Source organism: Physeter macrocephalus, chromosome 17 (assembly GCF_002837175.3).
Source record: "Physeter macrocephalus isolate SW-GA chromosome 17, ASM283717v5, whole genome shotgun sequence".
Lineage (NCBI taxonomy): Eukaryota > Metazoa > Chordata > Mammalia > Artiodactyla > Physeteridae > Physeter > Physeter macrocephalus.
The window spans coordinates 49,769,952-49,789,012 of record NC_041230.1 but is presented as its reverse complement, the minus strand read 5'-3'; the positions used below and the strand labels follow the sequence as shown (position 1 = coordinate 49,789,012).

The 19,061-nt window shown below is 45.8% G+C and overlaps 1 protein-coding gene across 2 annotated transcripts; it reads left to right on the top strand.

The window, feature by feature from the left end:
* Positions 1 to 4,534: 4,534 nt before the first annotated feature.
* Positions 4,535 to 16,019, top strand: SDR42E1 (short chain dehydrogenase/reductase family 42E, member 1). Of its 2 annotated transcripts, XM_007125220.4 has the most exons (4): positions 4,535 to 4,609; positions 12,572 to 12,664; positions 13,235 to 13,413; positions 13,555 to 16,019. In XM_007125220.4, the coding sequence occupies exons 2-4, from the start codon at positions 12,597 to 12,599 to the stop codon at positions 14,346 to 14,348; spliced, it is 1,041 nt and encodes a 346-aa protein (XP_007125282.1). In that variant the 5' UTR covers positions 4,535 to 4,609; positions 12,572 to 12,596; the 3' UTR covers positions 14,349 to 16,019. The 2 variants fall into 2 exon arrangements, with proteins under 2 accessions (XP_007125282.1, XP_007125281.1); XM_007125219.4 differs by having other exon boundaries at positions 13,235 to 16,019.
* The last annotated feature ends 3,042 nt before the right edge of the window (positions 16,020 to 19,061 follow it).

The window sequence follows — 19,061 nt, the reverse complement described above, 5'->3', positions numbered from 1 at the left end:
ACTAGCAGTCTTCCACAAAGCACACGTTGGTTTTGTTGGTTGGTGTAGTATGTTCTTTGGTTATATGCCAAGAATCCCTTCTCTTTAGAAAGCCACATCTGACATGTTCTATAATAATGTTTCTCTGTCCAGTGGTTGGGTGGGACTGATTCCCATCTGTGGTAGGCAGAATAAAGGCTCCTACAGATATCCAAGTCCTAAACCCTGGAACCTGGGAATATTACCTTCCATGGCAAAAGGGACTTTGCAGGTGTGCTTGAGTTAAGGATCTTGAGACAGAGATTATCCTAGATTTTCTGGGTGGACCCTAAATGTAATTATAAGTATCTTTATAAGAGGGAGGCAAAGGAAGACTAAACTATAGAAGAGAGAGAAGGCCATGTGACAACAGTGGGAGCAAAGAGAGGTTTGAAGCCCTATGTTACTGACTTTGAAGATGGAGGAAGGTGCCAGGAGCCAAGGAATGCAAAGAATATGGCTCTGTAAACTGCAAAAGACAAGGAAAGAAATTCTCCTCTAGACCCTCCAGAAGGAACCAGAGCTGCCAACACCTTGACTTTAGCCCAGTGAAATTAATTTCAGATTTACAGCCTCCAGAACTGTAAGAGAATAAATGTGTACAGTTTTAAGTAACCAAGTTTGTGGTAATTTGTTACAGTAGCCATAGGAAACAAATATACTATCTCAAGGCAGACGATGATCCAGTTTCAGTCAATCAGAATATATTATCTCCAGTGTTTGGTTAAGAGATAATCACATGACCCATGACTGTCCAATCACAGTCTTCCCTGGGGCTTCTGCTAAATGTAACAGAAAAAATCGTCTTTCTCAAGGATCCAAGGATAAGGAAGTTGTTGGCTTTGGTTGCCAATGAATCCCATCTTGTTGCCCTAGGAAGAGAACCACTCAAACAGTAACAAGGGGAGCTGAGAGATGGGGAGACAGAACTCTGATGATGTTTGAGGCCCTGAAGCTAGATCCAACTTTTGAGCTTCCAGTTATAGGAGCCAATCATTTCTGCCTTTGATTTACCTATATTGGGATGGGTTTCTATGATTTGCAACCCAAATAGACCTGATTGACATGGTTGGTATCTACATTCTTCAATCTCTGAAAACAGTAAAGGACAAAAGTGGCAGACGTAAGCTTTGCTATCTCCGGGGGTCTTTTGTGACCTACTAAGAAAGCTCCAAATACCCGAGCCCTGAGCAGAGAACCCTTGGCCAAGATGCTCAAAATAGCTAGTTTTAATTGGCACTATTTAAACTCCTAGTTTAATCAGAGACGGAGAAAGAAAAACCATTGACCCAAATAGGATGCTTGATAATTCTGAATAAGTGCTGTAAATGCTTATAAGAGAATGTTAAGATGCCTAATTGCTGAATAAATGAAATATAAACATTCATTTTGTTACTTGGAGAGTTCTTTAATATGTAATGGGGAGAAACAGTGTATGAAATGCCCTGTAAGTGATAAATGCTTGTTTCCTTTTCATCAGTTCTTGAAACCATTAACCACCGTTTAAATGTAGCTCTTTTTTTTTTTTCTATTTATTTCTCCCTTTTGAATCTTTTTCATTAGTGGAAGAAAATAGGTTTATCCAGGAGATAGAGCAGCATAGTAGAATGAGCATGGAGTGGAGAGGGATTTGGAGTCTGAAACCTTGGCTTTTAACCCCAGCTTTGCCAATCACTAGATCTGTGACCTTGGGTAAGTTGCTGAACCTCCCTTGGGTTCCAGGTGTAGCATGAGACTACTGTCAGGAATCTCTTACGCATATGTGAGAGCTGTAGTGATAAACACCTTTTAGGGCAGTATCTCTCAGTCTTTACTGTGCATAGGAATTCCCTGGGGACTTCCAAATTTGGAAAGACTTTTGTGGATTCTTGTTACATCTGGAGTGGGACCCAAGATCTGCATTTTTTTTTTTTTTGGGGGGGGTATGCGGGCCTCCCTCTGCTGTGGCCTCTCCCGTCGCGGAGCACAGGCTCCGGACGCGCAGGCTCGGCGGCCGTGGCTCACGGGCCCAGCCGCTCCGCGGCACGTGGGATCCTCCCGGACCGGGGCGCGAACCCGGTTCCCCTGCATCGGCAGGCGGACGCGCAACCACTGCGCCACCAGGGAAGCCCAGATCTGCATTTTGAATAAGCTCCCAGGTGATGTTGATGTTGCTACTTCACACTTTGGGGTAACAACGTTTAGGGTGTCTTCCAGGCTCCCAATGATTTCCCTTCTCTAGAAACTGCCTCAGCTTTTAGTGGTGGGCTATTAATAGTTGTTCTTGTACCCCCTTGCCATAGCTGACTACAGTAGAGGTGATTTCTGCCCCAACCTCGGCCAAAAGAAGTTCTCACCTGCAAATCCGGTTTGAACAGAGACAACCAGAGTGGGACATTCATTCACTTGCTCGTTCATTCGGCAGTTCTTTTCAAATTCTCTCTGTTCCAGATACTATAATGAGCAGTGAGGATATACCAGTCAATCAAGTGGGTCTCTGTCCTCATAGAGCATTCACTCTAGTAACATACAAGATAATTTCAGATAAGCTAAGTGCTTTGAAGTGATTGGCGAATTTCAAGGGTTGCAGGAGACGTACTTTAAACGGGCTTGTTGGGGAAAGCCAAGCTCTGCCTTCCCTTTCTACAGTGACCCTGGAGACCACATGTTGAATACAACGGCATAACAAATGAAAGAAGGCTGGGTCCCTTGTGATTGTGTGCAGGGGATCCACTCACCCCTTCTCTGAAGGCTAAATGGACTGTGATGAGAGTGAGAAATAAACTTTTTTTTCATTAAACCACTGAGATTTCAGGGTTTATTTATTACAGAAGCTAGAACTGTTTACCATGAATACACAAATTGTTAAACTCTTTCTGAGATTCTAAAAGTTGCCCTTTTTCACTTAAATTAGCTAGAGCTATCCTCTACTACTTGAAACCCAAAGAACCTTAATGGATACACTTTCTGCGAGAATCTGATGAGCTAATAGGTATAGTAAAGTATAAAGTGTTGGCCATCTGTGAGGAATTATAACAGTAAACTGATTTTTCTGAAATGTATCCACTTTCTGGATATATTATTAGGGAAAAAAACTAAAAAAGCATTGACATATAAACTCATACTGAGGTCAGTTTCTTTCTCTGGTCATTTCTATCTCAGAGTTCTTATTCAGACCTTTACAAAATCAACTCACTAAATTGTAGTGGAAACTAAGGAAGTAATTATAAAGTTTTTAATTTTCCCTGAAAACATAAGTGCTTAGATTTTAAAAGAGTCCTTGGCGGCATGATATTATTAACATTTAAATTTGCCACAATTCTTCTTATGGGCCATCAACATGCAGTAAATCTGGGCAACCCTTAGAAGACCCTGAAATTCTCCAAAGGAAATCTGTCTTACATACTGCATCCTTGGAGGAATCTTTTCTTCCTTGGCTACTGGTCTGAAGAGCATGTTGCTGGTCACCTAGCCCCCTCACTAGCCTTCCTCTTCTCCTCTTCTAATCTTTGTACATCCAGGGCAGCTAGAGAAAAGCTGTTCCTTAAGACTACTTGGTACAACCATATCTCAGTCTCCTAAGACTTATGGCTGAACCCCAGTTGAGGACAAGACAGACAGACAGACAAGATCAGAGAGGAAAGATAAGAGAGGCCAATGCTGGGGACTTAGCTTCCTTCACACGGCCTTCATTAATTTTTATATCCCAGGGCTTGAGGTTTTTCTTGTGACTTTGTGGTCCCAGTGAAAATTTAGCAGTAAATGACTTACTTCATATGAGCTTCTTTGAGTCTGCCTGTGGCAAGAGAAGCATATGAAGTCGAACTCCCATCCTTTGAGCCACCAAAATGAAATCCTTCCCGGCCAGGGGTCAATTCGTGTGTGTGTGTGTGTGTGTGTGTGTGTGTGTTATGTACACAGCGCCTGCAACTTTCCATAGAACCAGGCTCCTGACGAGGAGACAAAATATTGGCCTCTCCGGGAGACCTCTGAATGTGCATGCCAACGTTCCTTTCTACATGGTTTTTAAGTCTTTGGTTCCTTCAGCAACAAAGGTTAGTCTTAGCATCATTGCCTGCTCAGTGATCAGAAATGGAACCGTAAAAATAGGGAAAACATGGAAACTCAGAGATAGAGATTTTAAAAGCTACATGTGGAGTGAATATTCAGGAGTCTGGAGAGCCTCATCCATCCACTCATCCATTCATCCATACAAGCAATAACTGATTGAGCTGAGCCCCTCCTATTTATCAGGCACTGCCTGGGCTCAGCGTCGGGGGTACACAAAGACGGAGGTGGAAGTCTAAAGGCAGAAATTGGAGGTAGTTACAGCAGTAGATGTGCCCTGAAAGGGCTCCCGCGAAGCTGGAACACTTGGGTTGGACACGTCGGGGAGACTCATGGAGTGAACATGATGCATATAGGTGACGGTGGACGAGCAACCTGCACATCATAGAGATGCCGAGACCTCCGCGCTTCCTAGAGAGGCCCGGAAGTGGAGCCAGGTGGCCGGTCTGACGGCTCCGGCGCCGAGCGCGGGCGGCGGCGATCGTGAGAGGCGTGGATTGCCAGTCCTCGAGCAGACCCGGCGTTGCAGTTGTTTTCTGCCGCTGTGAGTGGGCCTGGGGAGGGAGGGCCGCTCCTCCGCGGGGACTTGGGCCCGGCTGGCGGGGGCGCTCAGGCTCGCACGCGCGTCGGGGCCCGCGGAGGGCGACCCTGCCCGTACCTGCGCCGGGTGGCAGCCCAGGTGGGACGAGCCCACTGGTTGCTGGTACGGGGCGCGGTCGTGAGTGACGATGACCTAAGCCCTCCCCTTTTTAGTTCTCTCGGATTCCAAGGAGCGGGGCTCAGTGTGGCTTTCTAGAATGTCGCGAAGGTCTCAAGCACAGGCTAGCTTCTGTTTCTCGTTTTCTTTTCTTAAAGATACCTGGGCCCCAAGCTCAGAGCTTTCAGCACGCACCTGTATCGAGCTAGACTTGATTCACATTTTTAATTTTCATCGCACTTTGGGGGTAAAGATTACCTTCTCTTGATGACAAGTGATTCTGGTTTTCCATTTAAGTGGCCATGTAAGGTTACCATTTAAAATGAACGTATTTATTGTTAAAAGATAGGTGTGACAGAAATTATGTGTGACAGAAATTATGAACGTGGGAAGCGCACAACACTGCATTGTCCCAAGCCAGCTGGGGACTCCTACAGACCTGGCTTCGAGTCCTAGGTCCAGCTCAGCCACTGACACCTGCATAATTTGTGGACCAGTTTGTTTGTTTCTTTTTAAAAGATTTGTTTCCAACTTTACTAGGATATAATTGACGTATAACATTGTGTAATTTTAAGGTGTACAATGTGATGACTTGTTACGCCTATATATCGTGAAATAAGAACCACAGGAAGGTTAGTTAACATCTCCATCACCTCACAGAATTACAGTTTTTTTGTATGTATGGTGAAAACTTTAAAGATCTACTCTTTTAGCAACTTTCGAGCCTGTAATACAGTATCATTAAATATGGTCCCCATGCTGTATGTTAGATCCCCAGGACTTAATTCTGTCACATAACTGGAAGCTTAGACCCTTTGACCACCATTTCCTCATTTCCCCCATCCCGCAGCCCCTGGCAACCACCATTCTACTCTCTGTTTCTAGAGTTCAGCTTTTTTAAGATTCTTTGTATAAATGATATCATGCAGTATTTGTCTTTGACTTATTTCACTTAGCACAGTGCCCTCAAGGTCCATTTGTATTGTCACTAATGGTAGGATTTCCTTCCCTTTTCAATGGCTGAATAATATTTCATTTTGTGTGTGTGTGTGTGTGTGTGTGTATATACACACACACACCACATTTCCTTTATCCATTCATCCATTAATGGGCACTTAGGTTGTTTCTGTGACTTAGCAATTTTGAATAATGCTGCAATGAATATGGGGGTGCAGATACCTTTTCCAGATAGTGATTTCATTTACTTTGGATATTTTTATGGGTAGACAAGGTTCTTAACCTCTAAGCCTTTTCCTCATATCTGAAAAGCTGAGGATAATAACTACCTCAGAAGATTGTCCTGAGGCTTCAGTGGTAAACCTTAAAGCACCTAGCCCATAATAACTAATAAATTTAGCCATAGTTGTTATTTTCATTTTAGCAAGGAGGAAACAGGATCAGAGAGGTTCAGTGACTTTGCCAGGGTCACACAGGGAATTGGTGGGAGAACCAAGTCTAGGACCCAGATTTTCTGATTTCTAACCTAGGAAGCTTAACCCTGCCTCTGAACTCTACCTCGTGGGAGGGGATGGGGCACCTCCTGCCTCCCCGCTGGAAATTGGAAGGAGCCCTATCACGTTGCAGAATATGTTAGCTGTTAAAGCCCCTGCAGGACTCAGGTCAGCACTGACTTGGCTGCTTCAGGTCAGGGACTCTGCACAGCCCCGAGTGCTTGTTGTGGTTGAGGCGTAAGCTGTGGAGTCAGACGCACCTGGGTTCCAGTAGGTACAGCTCCCTGCTCCCCATCTACTAGCTGCAGTAAATGGGGTTAACCAATTAGTACTCGCCTCAGAGGGATGTTAGGAGCATCAAGGGAAATGATTTGTGGAGAAGGCCTAGCACGATGCCTGGCACACAGTAAGTGCTTAATAAATGACAGATGACAGTACTTTGACATGTTGAAGTGGCAGGCATGCTGACCTAGAGGGGAGGAAGCACAAGTGTAGTACTTGCAGGTACAGCAGAAAAGGGCATTTGAAAAGTTTGCAGAGCGTTCCCCGCATTTGGATTTACCGGGTGTGTGATCCACCAAGTACTCCTCGTTCCTGCAGACATTCCTGGGGAAGTGGCCTAGGATTGTATGGAGGATTGTGTGTGTGTGTGTGTGTGTGTGTGTGTGTGTGTGTGTGTGTGTGTTCCTGCAGACATTCCTGGGGAAGTGGCCTAGGATTGTATGGAGGATTGTGTGTGTGTGTGTGTGTGTGTGTGTGTGTGTGTGTGTGTGTGTGTGTGTGTGTTCCTGCAGACATTCCTGCATGGCTCCCGGGCCCAGCCGCTCCGCGGCATGTGGGATCCTCCCGGACCGGGGCATGATGAACCCGTGTCCCCTGCATCAGCAGGCGGACTCTCAACCACTGCGCCACCAGGGAAGCCCAAGGCTTGTATGGAGTTTATGTGGTAGTTTGGGAAGCAGGTGGGAAATACCAATTATAAAATTATGTAATTACTTTTATCATAAGCATCATGAATAATTGCAAGGATCTTTTGTGCAACAAATATCTAGGCAAAAGGAATTTGAGTGGGTAGCTGGATGAGAAGATAAGGTGATGAGAATTAGCTTCCCTGCCCGCCGTCAGTTGTATTCAAAACTGTGTGCAAATACCACTGTTTGTCATGAGTGTATCAACTTTCCACTTAATGCTGTGCCCTTAGTTTTCTTCCCAAATGTGTTTGGCCTTTTAGGTTTTGCACCTCACATCCTTTTACCTGTATCAGGGTGACTCTCCTTATTGTTTCTAACTACTTCTTCGTCTTTATGGCCTTGACTGCTTTGTATTAAACACAAATAACTTTCAGATCACATATGGAATTTGAACAACACCATTTCTAAGCCCTCTAGTCTCAGTATACTTTGCTGGTCTCAATACGGTAAGAACACAGTTACCTTTTGCCTCTGGTCAGTCCTTGGGCAGTAATTTAAAACACACCATCAAAGGGTTAAACTACCTGGAGATATTTTTATCTTCCTTAAAGTAAATGCAGTAAATTTTTGTTTTTATGAAAGCCATCTTCAGTTCTGCTCTCTGTTCCGTACTCTAGTGGCACCTTGGTTTGTATATTGCATTATAACACCAGAGAGTTAGTGGCATCGTCCTGTTGAACCCTCGAGATGAAGGAACTGTTTGCATAAGTTAAGGTTCTTATTACTGATCCTTTGCATTTAATTAGGTCTTTGTAAATCTAAAGTACTTCTAGTCATTTTTATGAGTTTCTAATCATAATTTCCCTGTGAGACGTTAATTTTATTACCCTCGTTCTATCTTAGTATTATCAAGGGGTCAGGCAGATTTTAAATTTCATTTTTTCTTGTTTGTAATTAAGATTCCCTTTTTTTGGATCGTGTACTTAACCTTAACCTGTATCTGCTAAAATGATGGCTCAGATCAAATGTGACCCTTCCCCGCACCCAGAGGGAAGCAATTACAGAACAAAGCCACGTTTTGGAAGAGGCTTAAAGCACCTGAGATTATAAACACTGGTCTGAGTACCCAGCCCTAGAAGGAATCAGGTCGAAACTAATAAAACAGAAGCCATGAAATATAAAAAATCAGGCAGCTGATTGAGAGAAAATTGTGTACACTGTCTTTCTCCCCGCTGGCTTAGTGTTCATGGGAATTTCTTTTGGTTGCCTGCAAAATGAGTTTGCAGCGATTTTTCTGTGCTCATTGACGCAGGGAACCAGGAAAGGAGGAGGTGGCCTCTGGGTGATACCGTTCGTTAATGGCTGGTCATCTGCGAAGGTTGCAGGCTTCTTTCATTGCTGTTTGTCTTGTGAAATTATTACGTTTTCCTTACTCGTCACCACGCGTCTGACCCTGCAGACCAGGTCAGTTACACAAGTTCTTGCCGCAGATCGTTCTGGAACGAGTTGGAAGGTGATGAGGAGTAGCATGAATAGGCCTGACAGGTACTCTGAAGCATTGATCATTTGAACTGGTACATTCCTGGCGTGATTAATGTGCACATGAGCCATGACTGACCTGCGGTCTTATGACTGGCCTGGAATGTGCAGTTTTAAAAAACAAAGGACAGTGAAAGATGAGGAAGAATTTCTGTTGGAAAATTTTAAACTGGACTCTTTGAGGCCTTGTCCATTTTCTGATTTCCTTGCAGAGAAATTCTTGTGGAGATGCTAAGAATATGTTAACCTTTTTTATCTGGCATCCTCTTAATGAAAACCCTATTAACCAAACAGAGCATTTCTAAAACCCGAGTGGGCCGGTTTGGTTACTGACGTCACCTTCCTCAGACTTCACCTGGGCCCTGCCTGCTGCCGCCTCCTCATCCTAATTTCAGTTGAGCACGCTGGCATTTCACCCTCATCAGCCCTTGCCTAGACCCTTTCCTCCTCCAGGGAAAGCTGAATCTTTCACAAGGGCCAAAGTGAGCCCGATGTTCCGTAAACGTACAAAGACCCTCTGTTGTCTATAGCAGCGGTCCCCAGCCTTTTGGGCACCAGGGACCGGTTTCGTGGAAGACCATTTTTCCACGGACTGGGGGCCGGGGGCGGGGGCGATGGTTCAGGCGGTAACGCGAGCGATGGGGAGCCGCAGATGAAGCTTCGCCCGCCCGCCCGCGATGCAGCTTCGCCCGCCCGCCCGCCCGCCGCTCACCTCCTGCCGTGCGGCCCGGTTCCTAACAGGCCGTGGACCGGTACCGGTCCGCAGTCCAGGGGTTGGGGCCCCCTGGTCTATAGCACAGGGTTCAGGCTCCCCCACAGGGGATGCCAAGCTGTCTCCAAGCCGACTCCAGCCATCTTTCCGCCCGAAATCACCAGCCACACACTTCGGCTTCAGTTTGCACGCCCCGTATCGGTTGCCCAACACAAGCCCACCCTGTTGCTCTTCTGTTCATGGGTGATGCCCCGTCAGCCTGTAGTAGCCCTCTGCCTAGCCTCAGGCTGCCTCCGTCCTCCCGTTGTCCCCAGTCCGCTGTAGCGCCTACTCTTAAGTGAGGTCTTCTCGGACCTGCCCTTGAGAATCAGTTTCTCCCATCTCCCTTCGACCTCGGTGCTCCCACGGCACCTGGTTTATACCCACATTATCGCAGTAATCTTGGTTTCTCCTTCTTGCCATGTACTTTAGGTATTTGCAAAAGCTTCTCTCCTCCAGCATAAGCTCCAGAATGCAGGACTTCTGTCTCATTTTGCTTTATGTCATTTTCATGCCAGGACTTTTCTTTTTAAGAGATAAGTTAAATTAAAATGGCAACATTGATTGTCATACATAATAACGACTCTCAGACACTGCAGTGCTCGGCATAATTTGTGCCCATCATCATTTTACTAAATTGCATATTTTATTTCACAGCGTTCAAAATCATCCATAAGTTCAACAAATACTTGTTGAGTATCTACTGTCTCCGAGGTTCTGGTGGGAACATGCCAGTGAGAAAGGCTGAAGGTCTCGGTTCTCATGGCACCTATGTTCTCTTGGAAGGAGATCGGTAGTCAAAAAGGAAACAAATAAATTTATAGTGAAATGTGCGATGGAGAAAACAGAGCAGCGTTTAGATAAGGGAGAGCTCTTCTAGAAGGGGTGACCAGGAACGCCTCTTTGCGTTGAGTAAGTAGCCCTTGACCAGACCTAAATATTGAGAAAGATGCAGCTAGGCGAAGATCTGGTGCAGAGGTGGTTGACACAGAGATGAAGCAAGAAGTGCGTATAGACCTCAGGGCACAGATGAGCTTGGCATCTTCAAAAACGGGGAAAAGTTCAGGTGGCTAGAGGGTAGAGTACCAGTGGTGGAAGAGTGAGCTGAAGTCAGAGAAGGAGGTTGCCACCAGGTCGTGATGGTGACAGTAAGAAGTCTGGGTTGAGATGTCAGTGACTGACATCTTCTGTGTTTGGAAGCAGCATCTGTTAACAAAGTCACGTGATTATGTTAAATGATAGAATTGACTACAGCAAGTTTTATGGCTACTCCAAATCCAAGTGGGTGTGTTCTGCACTCCGAAAATAATAGAAACATAAGGTCACTGTTGCGTATATTAAAGGGGTGCCGGGACGTTCATTCTTTACGGATTTTCTTGTGAGCACAACAGTGGCAATTGCTTCGTCAAACCTTGGGGCTCCATCAGCCATCCTCCACGTCATTTTGCCTAGTTCTCCTAATATTTCTCACTCATCTGCACACCCTCAAGCCACTGAGACAGTCACTTGCTGAATCTTGTCCGCAACTGTCACACCAGCTGATTTCTGCATGAATGATCTGATTAGCTTTTCTGGCACTCAGATCTCCTTAGGAGAGTTTTCCGGAAGAACCCAACAAACTTTTTGTAACCCTGTGCTTTTGAGAGACCTAATCATGGTATGTGGGAATGTAAGAGAAAAATCAAATCCCCAGACTCTAGAGCTTGAAGAAAAGGAAATTCAAGAAGTGACACCCGTGGAGCACCTGCACTATGTCGGGCATTTTCCATACACTAGCCCATTCGGTCTCCATAAGCCTGTGAGCTTATCATTAGCTCTGCTTTTCAGATGCAGCAACAGGCACAGAGGGATGAGCTTGTTCACGTGATAGGGCTCTTGGTTGCTTGCAGTCCCCCTGACTAACCACACCGCTGAGTGTCTCCAGTGACTTGAGTGAGTGTGTATGTGTGTGTATGTATTCCCAACGCATTTGAGGACCTGCGTGCCTCCTGTTCCATTTCTTCTTAAGTGGAAAGAGTTGAGTGGCCCACTTTTTGCTTGTTCTGTCTTGTTTTTGAGAGAAAGGGCTCTTGGAGCCTTGAGAAAATTATAAAAATATAAAATATAAAAATAATTATTATTTTAGCATAGAAGCGGAGGGAGGGAGAAGCAAGATCCCCACAGGTATTGAGCACGTGCTGTACTTAGAAGATTTCCTGGGTGGGGGAACGTGGTTTGCTACACAAAGGATGTTTTTGTCCCCCAATCCACCTCTTTTTTTTTTACATATAGGGTTAATAAGACACCAGTATTTTTTTTAATAAATTTATTTATCTATTTATTTATTTTTGGCTGCGTCGGGTCTTCGTTGCTGCACTTGGGCTATCTCTAGTTGCGGCGAGTGGGGGCTACTCTTTCTTGCGGTGCGCGGGCTTCTCATTGCGGTGGCTTCTCTTGTTGTGGAGCACGGGCTCTAGGCGCACGGGCTTCAGTAGTTGTGGCTCGCGGGCTCAGTAGTTGTGGCTCACAGGCTCAGTAGTTGTGGCTCACGGGCTCAGTAGTTGTGGCGCACGGGCTTAGTTGCTCCGCGGCGTGTGGGATCTTCGTGGGCCAGGGCTTGAACCCATGTCCCCTGCATTGGCAGGAGGATTCTTAACCACGGTGCCACGAAGGAAATCCCAAAACACCAGTATTAAACTGTGCTGTAGTGTGCTGTTTAAAAACAAAGTTGTTGGAAACTGCTTTAAAGTTCTGTCCTGGATTTTTTTCTGGTGTGTGGGGAAAATGCCTCTCCCTACCAAATGTGAACGGCTTCTTTTCAAAAAGGCTCTAATGTTTTCCGAGGATTCAGAATAATGCCTTACATTTGGAGAGTGCTTTGTGGTTTTCAAAGCACTCCCATGTACGTGATCTTATTTAACCTTCACATTGACCTTGCCAGGCAGTCAGGGCAGATATTACTGTTCCCATGATTCACAGGAAGAAATGTGAAGCCCAAGAAGTGAAAGGAGGGGGGTGGGGAGGAGTTGGTTAATGTCACAAAGCCATGACGGGAACCCAGGTCTTAGCTTTTCTTTCTACTAGAGCGTATTGCCTTTTTGTTTTTGGTAACCCCAAATGAGGGACAATCACATTTGCATCTGGATCAGTAACAGTGATGCATACTACTTTCTTATAGGTCCAGTTATCTTTGACTGCCATATATGGACTCCCAAAAATCTCTGAAGGAAACAGTCCTCGTTACGGGAGGAGGTGGCTATTTTGGCTTCCGGTCAGTGCATCTGCAAAATATGTCCATGGAATTATTTTACTGGTAGTTGCTGGGCAAAGTATAGCTTTCAGCTCACACTAATGCAGTGTAGACTTTTACTTGTTTGTATAGTGTTAAACCAGGAATGAACCGTGTTGCCCACGGCTCAGATACTGAAATGGAGAACTACAGGTACATTCTGCTTTAAGAAAAATTCTTTATAAAGCCATTGAATTCGGGAGGGGAGATATGCACACCACCACAATCAATTTAACATAATCGCTGTGTTTTCACAATTACCTTATCATTCATATATATTCTGAAGAATAGATGGTGGGTCCTAGAATGGGGGGTGGGGGAATGTAACATGTAGACATCACCGTCTTTGAAGATAAAGCCTCTCGCATTTTAATTTAAGTGAATGTGAAGATTCTCATTTTTGAATATTTGCATAAGTAAGACTTGCACCAGTGAACATGTAAAGTGAGGAGCTCAGGATAAGCCAAGAAGACTGGGAAAATTATTTTACACACTTTTCCTAGGCACAGCTTAATGGTGATGTGATCTAACTTTTACCCTTGCTTGTTTCAGCCTAGGCTGTGCTCTGAACCAGAAGGGAGTCCGTGTGATTCTGTTTGACATCAGCAGCCCTGCTCAAACCATTCCAGAAGGAATCAAGTTTATACGTGGAGACATCCGCCACCTCTCTGACGTAGAGAAAGCCTTCCAGGATGTGGATGTCGCTTGTGTGTTCCATATTGCCTCTTACGGTATGTCAGGGCGCGAGCAACTGAATCGAAACCTGATTGAAGAAGTGAACGTGGGGGGCACAGACAACATCCTCCAGGCTTGCAGGAGGCAAGGGGTGCCAAGGTTAGTTTACACTAGCACCTTCAATGTCATCTTCGTAGGTCAAGTTATCAGAAATGGAGATGAATCCCTGCCTTACCTACCTCTTCACCTCCATCCTGATCACTACTCTCGGAGCAAATCTGTTGCAGAGAAGAAGGTGCTGGAGGCCAATGGTACAGCCCTGGAAAGGAGTGATGGGGTCTTGAGAACCTGTGCTCTGAGGCCGGCTGGCATCTATGGGCCTGGAGAACAAAGGCACCTCCCCAGGATAGTAAGCTACGTTGAGAAGGGCCTGTTCAAGTTTGTGTACGGAGACCCCAAGAGTCTGGTTGAATTTGTCCATGTGGATAACTTGGTGCAGGCTCACATTCTGGCTTCAGTGGCCCTGAAAGCTGACAAGGGCCACATTGCCTCTGGGCAGCCCTACTTCATCTCAGATGGCAGACCTGTGAACAACTTTGAGTTCTTCCGGCCTTTGGTTGAGGGCCTGGGCTACCAGTTCCCATCCATCCGCCTGCCCTTGACTCTCATCTACTACTTTGCTTTCCTAACCGAGACGGCCCACTTCATTCTGGGTCGACTGTACAACTTCCAGCCCTTCCTCACCCGCACCGAAGTTTACAAAACCGGAGTCACACATTACTTTAGCCTAGAGAAAGCCAAGAAGGAGCTAGGTTACGAGGCTCAGCCATTTGACCTCCAGGAAGTAGTAGAATGGTTTAAAGCCCATGGTCATGGCAGAAGTCCTGGAAGTCGTGACTCTGAGTGTCTTATTTGGGATGGGCTGTTGGTCGTACTCTTGGTTATAGCGGTTCTCGCATGGCTGCCGCCTTCTGTGATTCTGTCAGTGTGAAGGAGGAGCTAGAAATAAGGAGCTGATCACACTTGCTGAGATGGTTTTCAAGAAACACGGGTTTGGGACTTGGTGGCACAGTGGTAAAGAATCCGCCTGCCAATGCAGGGGATGCGGGTTCAAGTCCTGGTCCAGGAAGATCCCACGTGCCATGGAGCAACTAAGCCCGTGCGCCACAACTACTCAGCCTGCACTCTAGAGCTCTCGAGCCACAACTGCTGAGCCCGCGTGCCACAACCACTGAAGCCGGTGCGCCTAGAGCCCGCGCTCCGCAGCAAGAGAAGCCACCACAGTGAGAAGCCCGCACGCTGCAACAAAGAGCAGCCCCCGCTCGCCGCAACTAGAGAAAGCCCGCGCACAGCAACGAAGACCCAACGCAGCCAAAAATAAATAAATAAATTTATAGAAAAAAAAAGAAACACGGGTTTGAAAAATAGATGGACAGACAGACAGACAGATACCTGGTGTCAGATTTTGGGTCTCCAAATTGCTGCTTAAGAATAGATTCTTGGATTAAGTCTTCATTTCCTACCTCCTTGCACAAATCATGAAGGGAGAAATAGAAGCGAAAGAGGGAAGAGATATGGGAACATATGTAGATGTATAACCGATTCACTTTGTTATACAGCAGAACGTAACACACCAGTGTAAAGCCATTATACTCCAATAAAGATGTTAAAAAAAAAAAAAAAAGATAAGTTTGAGATTTGGTTCCCTGGGTCCTTCTTCATTCGATCAGTACAGTAGAAGTCATTCTGGAGCCATAGAGCTAAACTTGCTTAGATGGGAAATGTCTTACTTGAATTTCTCAGAAGCCAAAAATGTACTTACTTCCATTCCGAACACTTGGCATCTGCTTCACGCGGGCTAAAACACACACTGATACGGGAACGGCAGAATGCTAACAGGCCTGAAAATGTGTGAAAAACACCACCTGGGCTACGTCCCTACAGCCCAAGCCTCTGAGGAGATGGTGGCCATCGCAGGGGAGGTATTTGCTGTTCATGGCGTGCGTTTTGGGAATTAGCTTTTGCCCTTTGTGATATAAGGGTGTTATGCCTGTGTGACCACATGGTAATGTTGATGTTGACACAAATAGACCTTTCTCTTGCCTCGCAGGATTCTTTTGAGGGTTAAATTAGACAAGGCATATGAAGTGCCACTCCACACACTTAAGCCATTATTTTTATCAACACTGTGATTATGCATTCCTTATGAGGGTTTTCTTCCTCAGGGTATTCTGTTTCGAGGGTGCTGTTGCGACTGACCTTTCTGGAATGCCTTTGTGGTGTGTCCTCAGAGTCTGTAATGAGCGTGTTTAAATATATTCCGTGTTTGTAAAGTTGTGCTCCTCGAGGAGAGATCGAAGTCTAGGAAACAGCTAAAAAGCTGATGATTCATGAGGATGTTCAAGCTAATGATGCCATTTGCAATTAAAAAATAAAGCATAACTCTCAAGTAACAGACTGGTTTTCTTCCTGGGAAGAATTTCGGATCTCTGAAGGCCCCTTCCAGTGAGGAACGTTCTGAACGATGGCGGCATTGTCTGGCCACCCCGGGGACTGCTGTGGCACACGTGCAAGTTGCACTGTTGCATGGGAACCAAAGTGGAAAGACGACCCAGAGTCTTTACCCATTCCATGATTCCAGCTGTAGAAAGGACAGTATTCACACATCTTAAGAAGGACAGATGGCTGTGGAAAGTCATGTTAGAGTTGTCCTGAGAGCATTCGTAGGAGGAGGATGCTGGAGAAATCGGCCCTGGCGCCTGCCGCCTGGCTGTCTTGGGCAGAGTGCTCAACCTGATACCGGAAGACCTGCAACCATGAATATCTCGTGTGGCCTTAACCGAGTAGCTGAAGCCTCTGTAGGGCCTCAGTTGCCTCCGTTGGGAAATAGGAATGACTGTATATGCCCTTTCTACACAGGGTTTGTTGTGAGCGTAAAATAAGACGCAGCGAAAGTACTTCTAATACATAAATTGCAGTGTGACTATGAGGTGGGGGTAGTGATCGTTTTTAGTAAAATATCTGTAGAGTCTTTTATATCATGAGACTTAAAGTCTGAAGTTAAGTTGTCTGAGTACCTACAGCACATGTAGCACTCCAGGTGCTAAAGGGCAGCTTTCCCTGCCCTTTACAGACTCACAGTCCAGTAATGGCATGGTGTGTCCATACGCAAAGGTGACTGAGAAACCGGGTAAGTACAGGAGAACACGGATCCGTTGTTATTGAGAGGTCTCACAGACTTGCAAAACACGTCTTTAATGAAGTCCCTCAAAAGAATGATAGACGTTTCTCAGTTTTCTTAAACCAGGTATACTGAGCACAGGGGGAGGGGTGTGTTTCTTGTTTTGTTTTTGTTTTACACAATCAAGGTGTCTAAATGAAATTCAGGATTGATAAGTGGGCTTTATTGTCATCCGGGTATGAGACATTTGGCCTTTCTGCAACATTTGACACAGTTGTCCGCTCTCTCCTTGAAACACAGTTCCTTTACTTTTCATGCACTTGAACTCTTTTGGCCTTTCTCCTTGAGTAAATTATTTATTGCTCCATAACAAGTCACCCCAAGACATATCTTAAAATAACAAACATTACCTCTTAGTTACTGTGGGTCAGGTATTTGCGTGTGCTACCTGGGTAAGCTTTTGCTTACCGTCTCATGAGGGTCATCTCATGATGTCACCTGGTGCTGCAGTCATCAGAAAGCTCGACTGCAGCTAGAGGATCCACTTCCGGGATCATCCCCATGACTGTGGGCAGGAGACCTCAGTTCCTCACCACGTGAGCATCTCTGTTGGACTGCTCGAATGTCCTCATGACACAGCAGCTGGCTTCCCCCAGAGCAGGTGATTCAAGAATGCAAGGTGGAAGCTGCAGTGTCTTTCACGACTGACCCTCAGAAGTCACACACTGCACTCCACAATATACACAGTTCCCACAGGTCAATCCTTTTCAGTGTGGGAGGGAGCTACCCAAAGGTATGACTACCAGAAGGAAGGGGAGTGTTGGGGGCCATCTTGGAGGCTGGCCTGCACCCTCTGACTCATCCTTTTCCAGGAAAGGTAGCCCATATTTACAGCTACATAGTTTTCTCAGCCTGCTTCCACTCAGTAGACTTTGGGGCGTCCAAAGGCCTCTTTGCCTTTTGTACTGTATCCCTGTCAGTCCTAATTATTTTGAACACTGTGTGTCTCCTCTGAGTCTTAACTGCAGTTCACTCCATTAGGCAAAAGCCACACCCACACATTTCTTTGCGATACATTCTTCTCTACTTGGGGTTTCTGCTCAGACTGCTGAGGGACAAGTGCCCTTAAGCTTCCTAGAAGCCTTGCTGTTTGAACAGCCCTCTGAGGCACCCCCTGAGGTCTCTCTCGGGTCTTAAAAGATTTTACCTACAACCTTGGTCGTGCACTGTCATTTCCATAATACATGGGCTACACAGGTTAGCCCTGCTCCACGTGGGAGGAGACTCAAGGCCATGAATACCAGGAGGTGGGGATTGTTGGAGGCCATGTGGGAGTCTGCTACCACATTCCTGCATCTCACCAGTTTTCCCATCGACTCCACACCAGTTTTACATGGTAGATTTCTTCAGTGCTCAGTGCTAGGCCCTCTGCTAACACCAAAGTTTCTCCCTAAGTGATCTAGTTCAAGCCCCTGGCGTTAATTTCCATCTCTATTCTAAACACATACTACTAAATTTATAGTTCCGGCCCAGACCATTCTTCTCAGCTCCAGACCCACCCATCCAGCCACCTCTGCATCTCCGCCTGGATATTTCACAAGCACCTTTCCGTCAACATATCCAAAATGGAATTCACAATCCCTCCAAATTCTTACAGGGTTCCTTTCCTTAACAGATGTCACCAGTGTTGAATTTCTCATGCCAGAAATCTGGGACAATCTTTGACCCCTGCCTCCCGTTAACTTGACACACCTAATCCACCTTCAGCCCTTCCTCTTACCTTCTGCTCAGGCCCAGTGTACAGGTGTTACTTCTCTCCCCTTAGGCTCCACCAATAGCCTCTTTTCTCTTCCATCTGCATCCACTTCTGCATCCCTCCGTGCCTCCGATCCATTCTCCACATACCAAGCAGAGTGGTCCTATAAAGATGTAAATCTACGTCACTTCCCTGCTCAAAACTCTCTGTAGGTTTAGGTTGAGAATCCTCACTGTAACCCAAGAGACTTTGCCTGATCTGACCCCCGCGTACTGCTCCCTGCTCATCTCACACTATGCTGCCTTCTCTGCCCAGCTACACTGGCGTCTTGCAGGTTCCTAAGTTCCAAGCTTCTCACACCCCCTGCCCCACTTATTGACCTTATAATGTTTATTTCATATCTCAGCTTAATTTTCTTCCAGAGGCCTTCCATGATCCTAACAATTTAGGCTCGGTCCTCCTGCTACAGGCTCTCATAACACCCTGCTTTTCTTTTATAGCCTTTATCACAACTGTAATAGTTTGAGTAATCATTTGTGGAATGCCTGTAAACGCCACGGGGGCAGGAACTTCATCTTGCTTGCTGTTGTACCCCTAATGCCTAGTACAATACAGGAATTCAATAAGTATTTGTTGAATTAATGCTATTTTTCTTTCTAAGTGTGACTACCCCTTTCTGTCGTGTACATAACTTACTGTTTCTAATCTCTTGAAGACTGGGAAAATATCCAACCTATTAGAATTGTGTGTTAAGTCAAGACTAGATG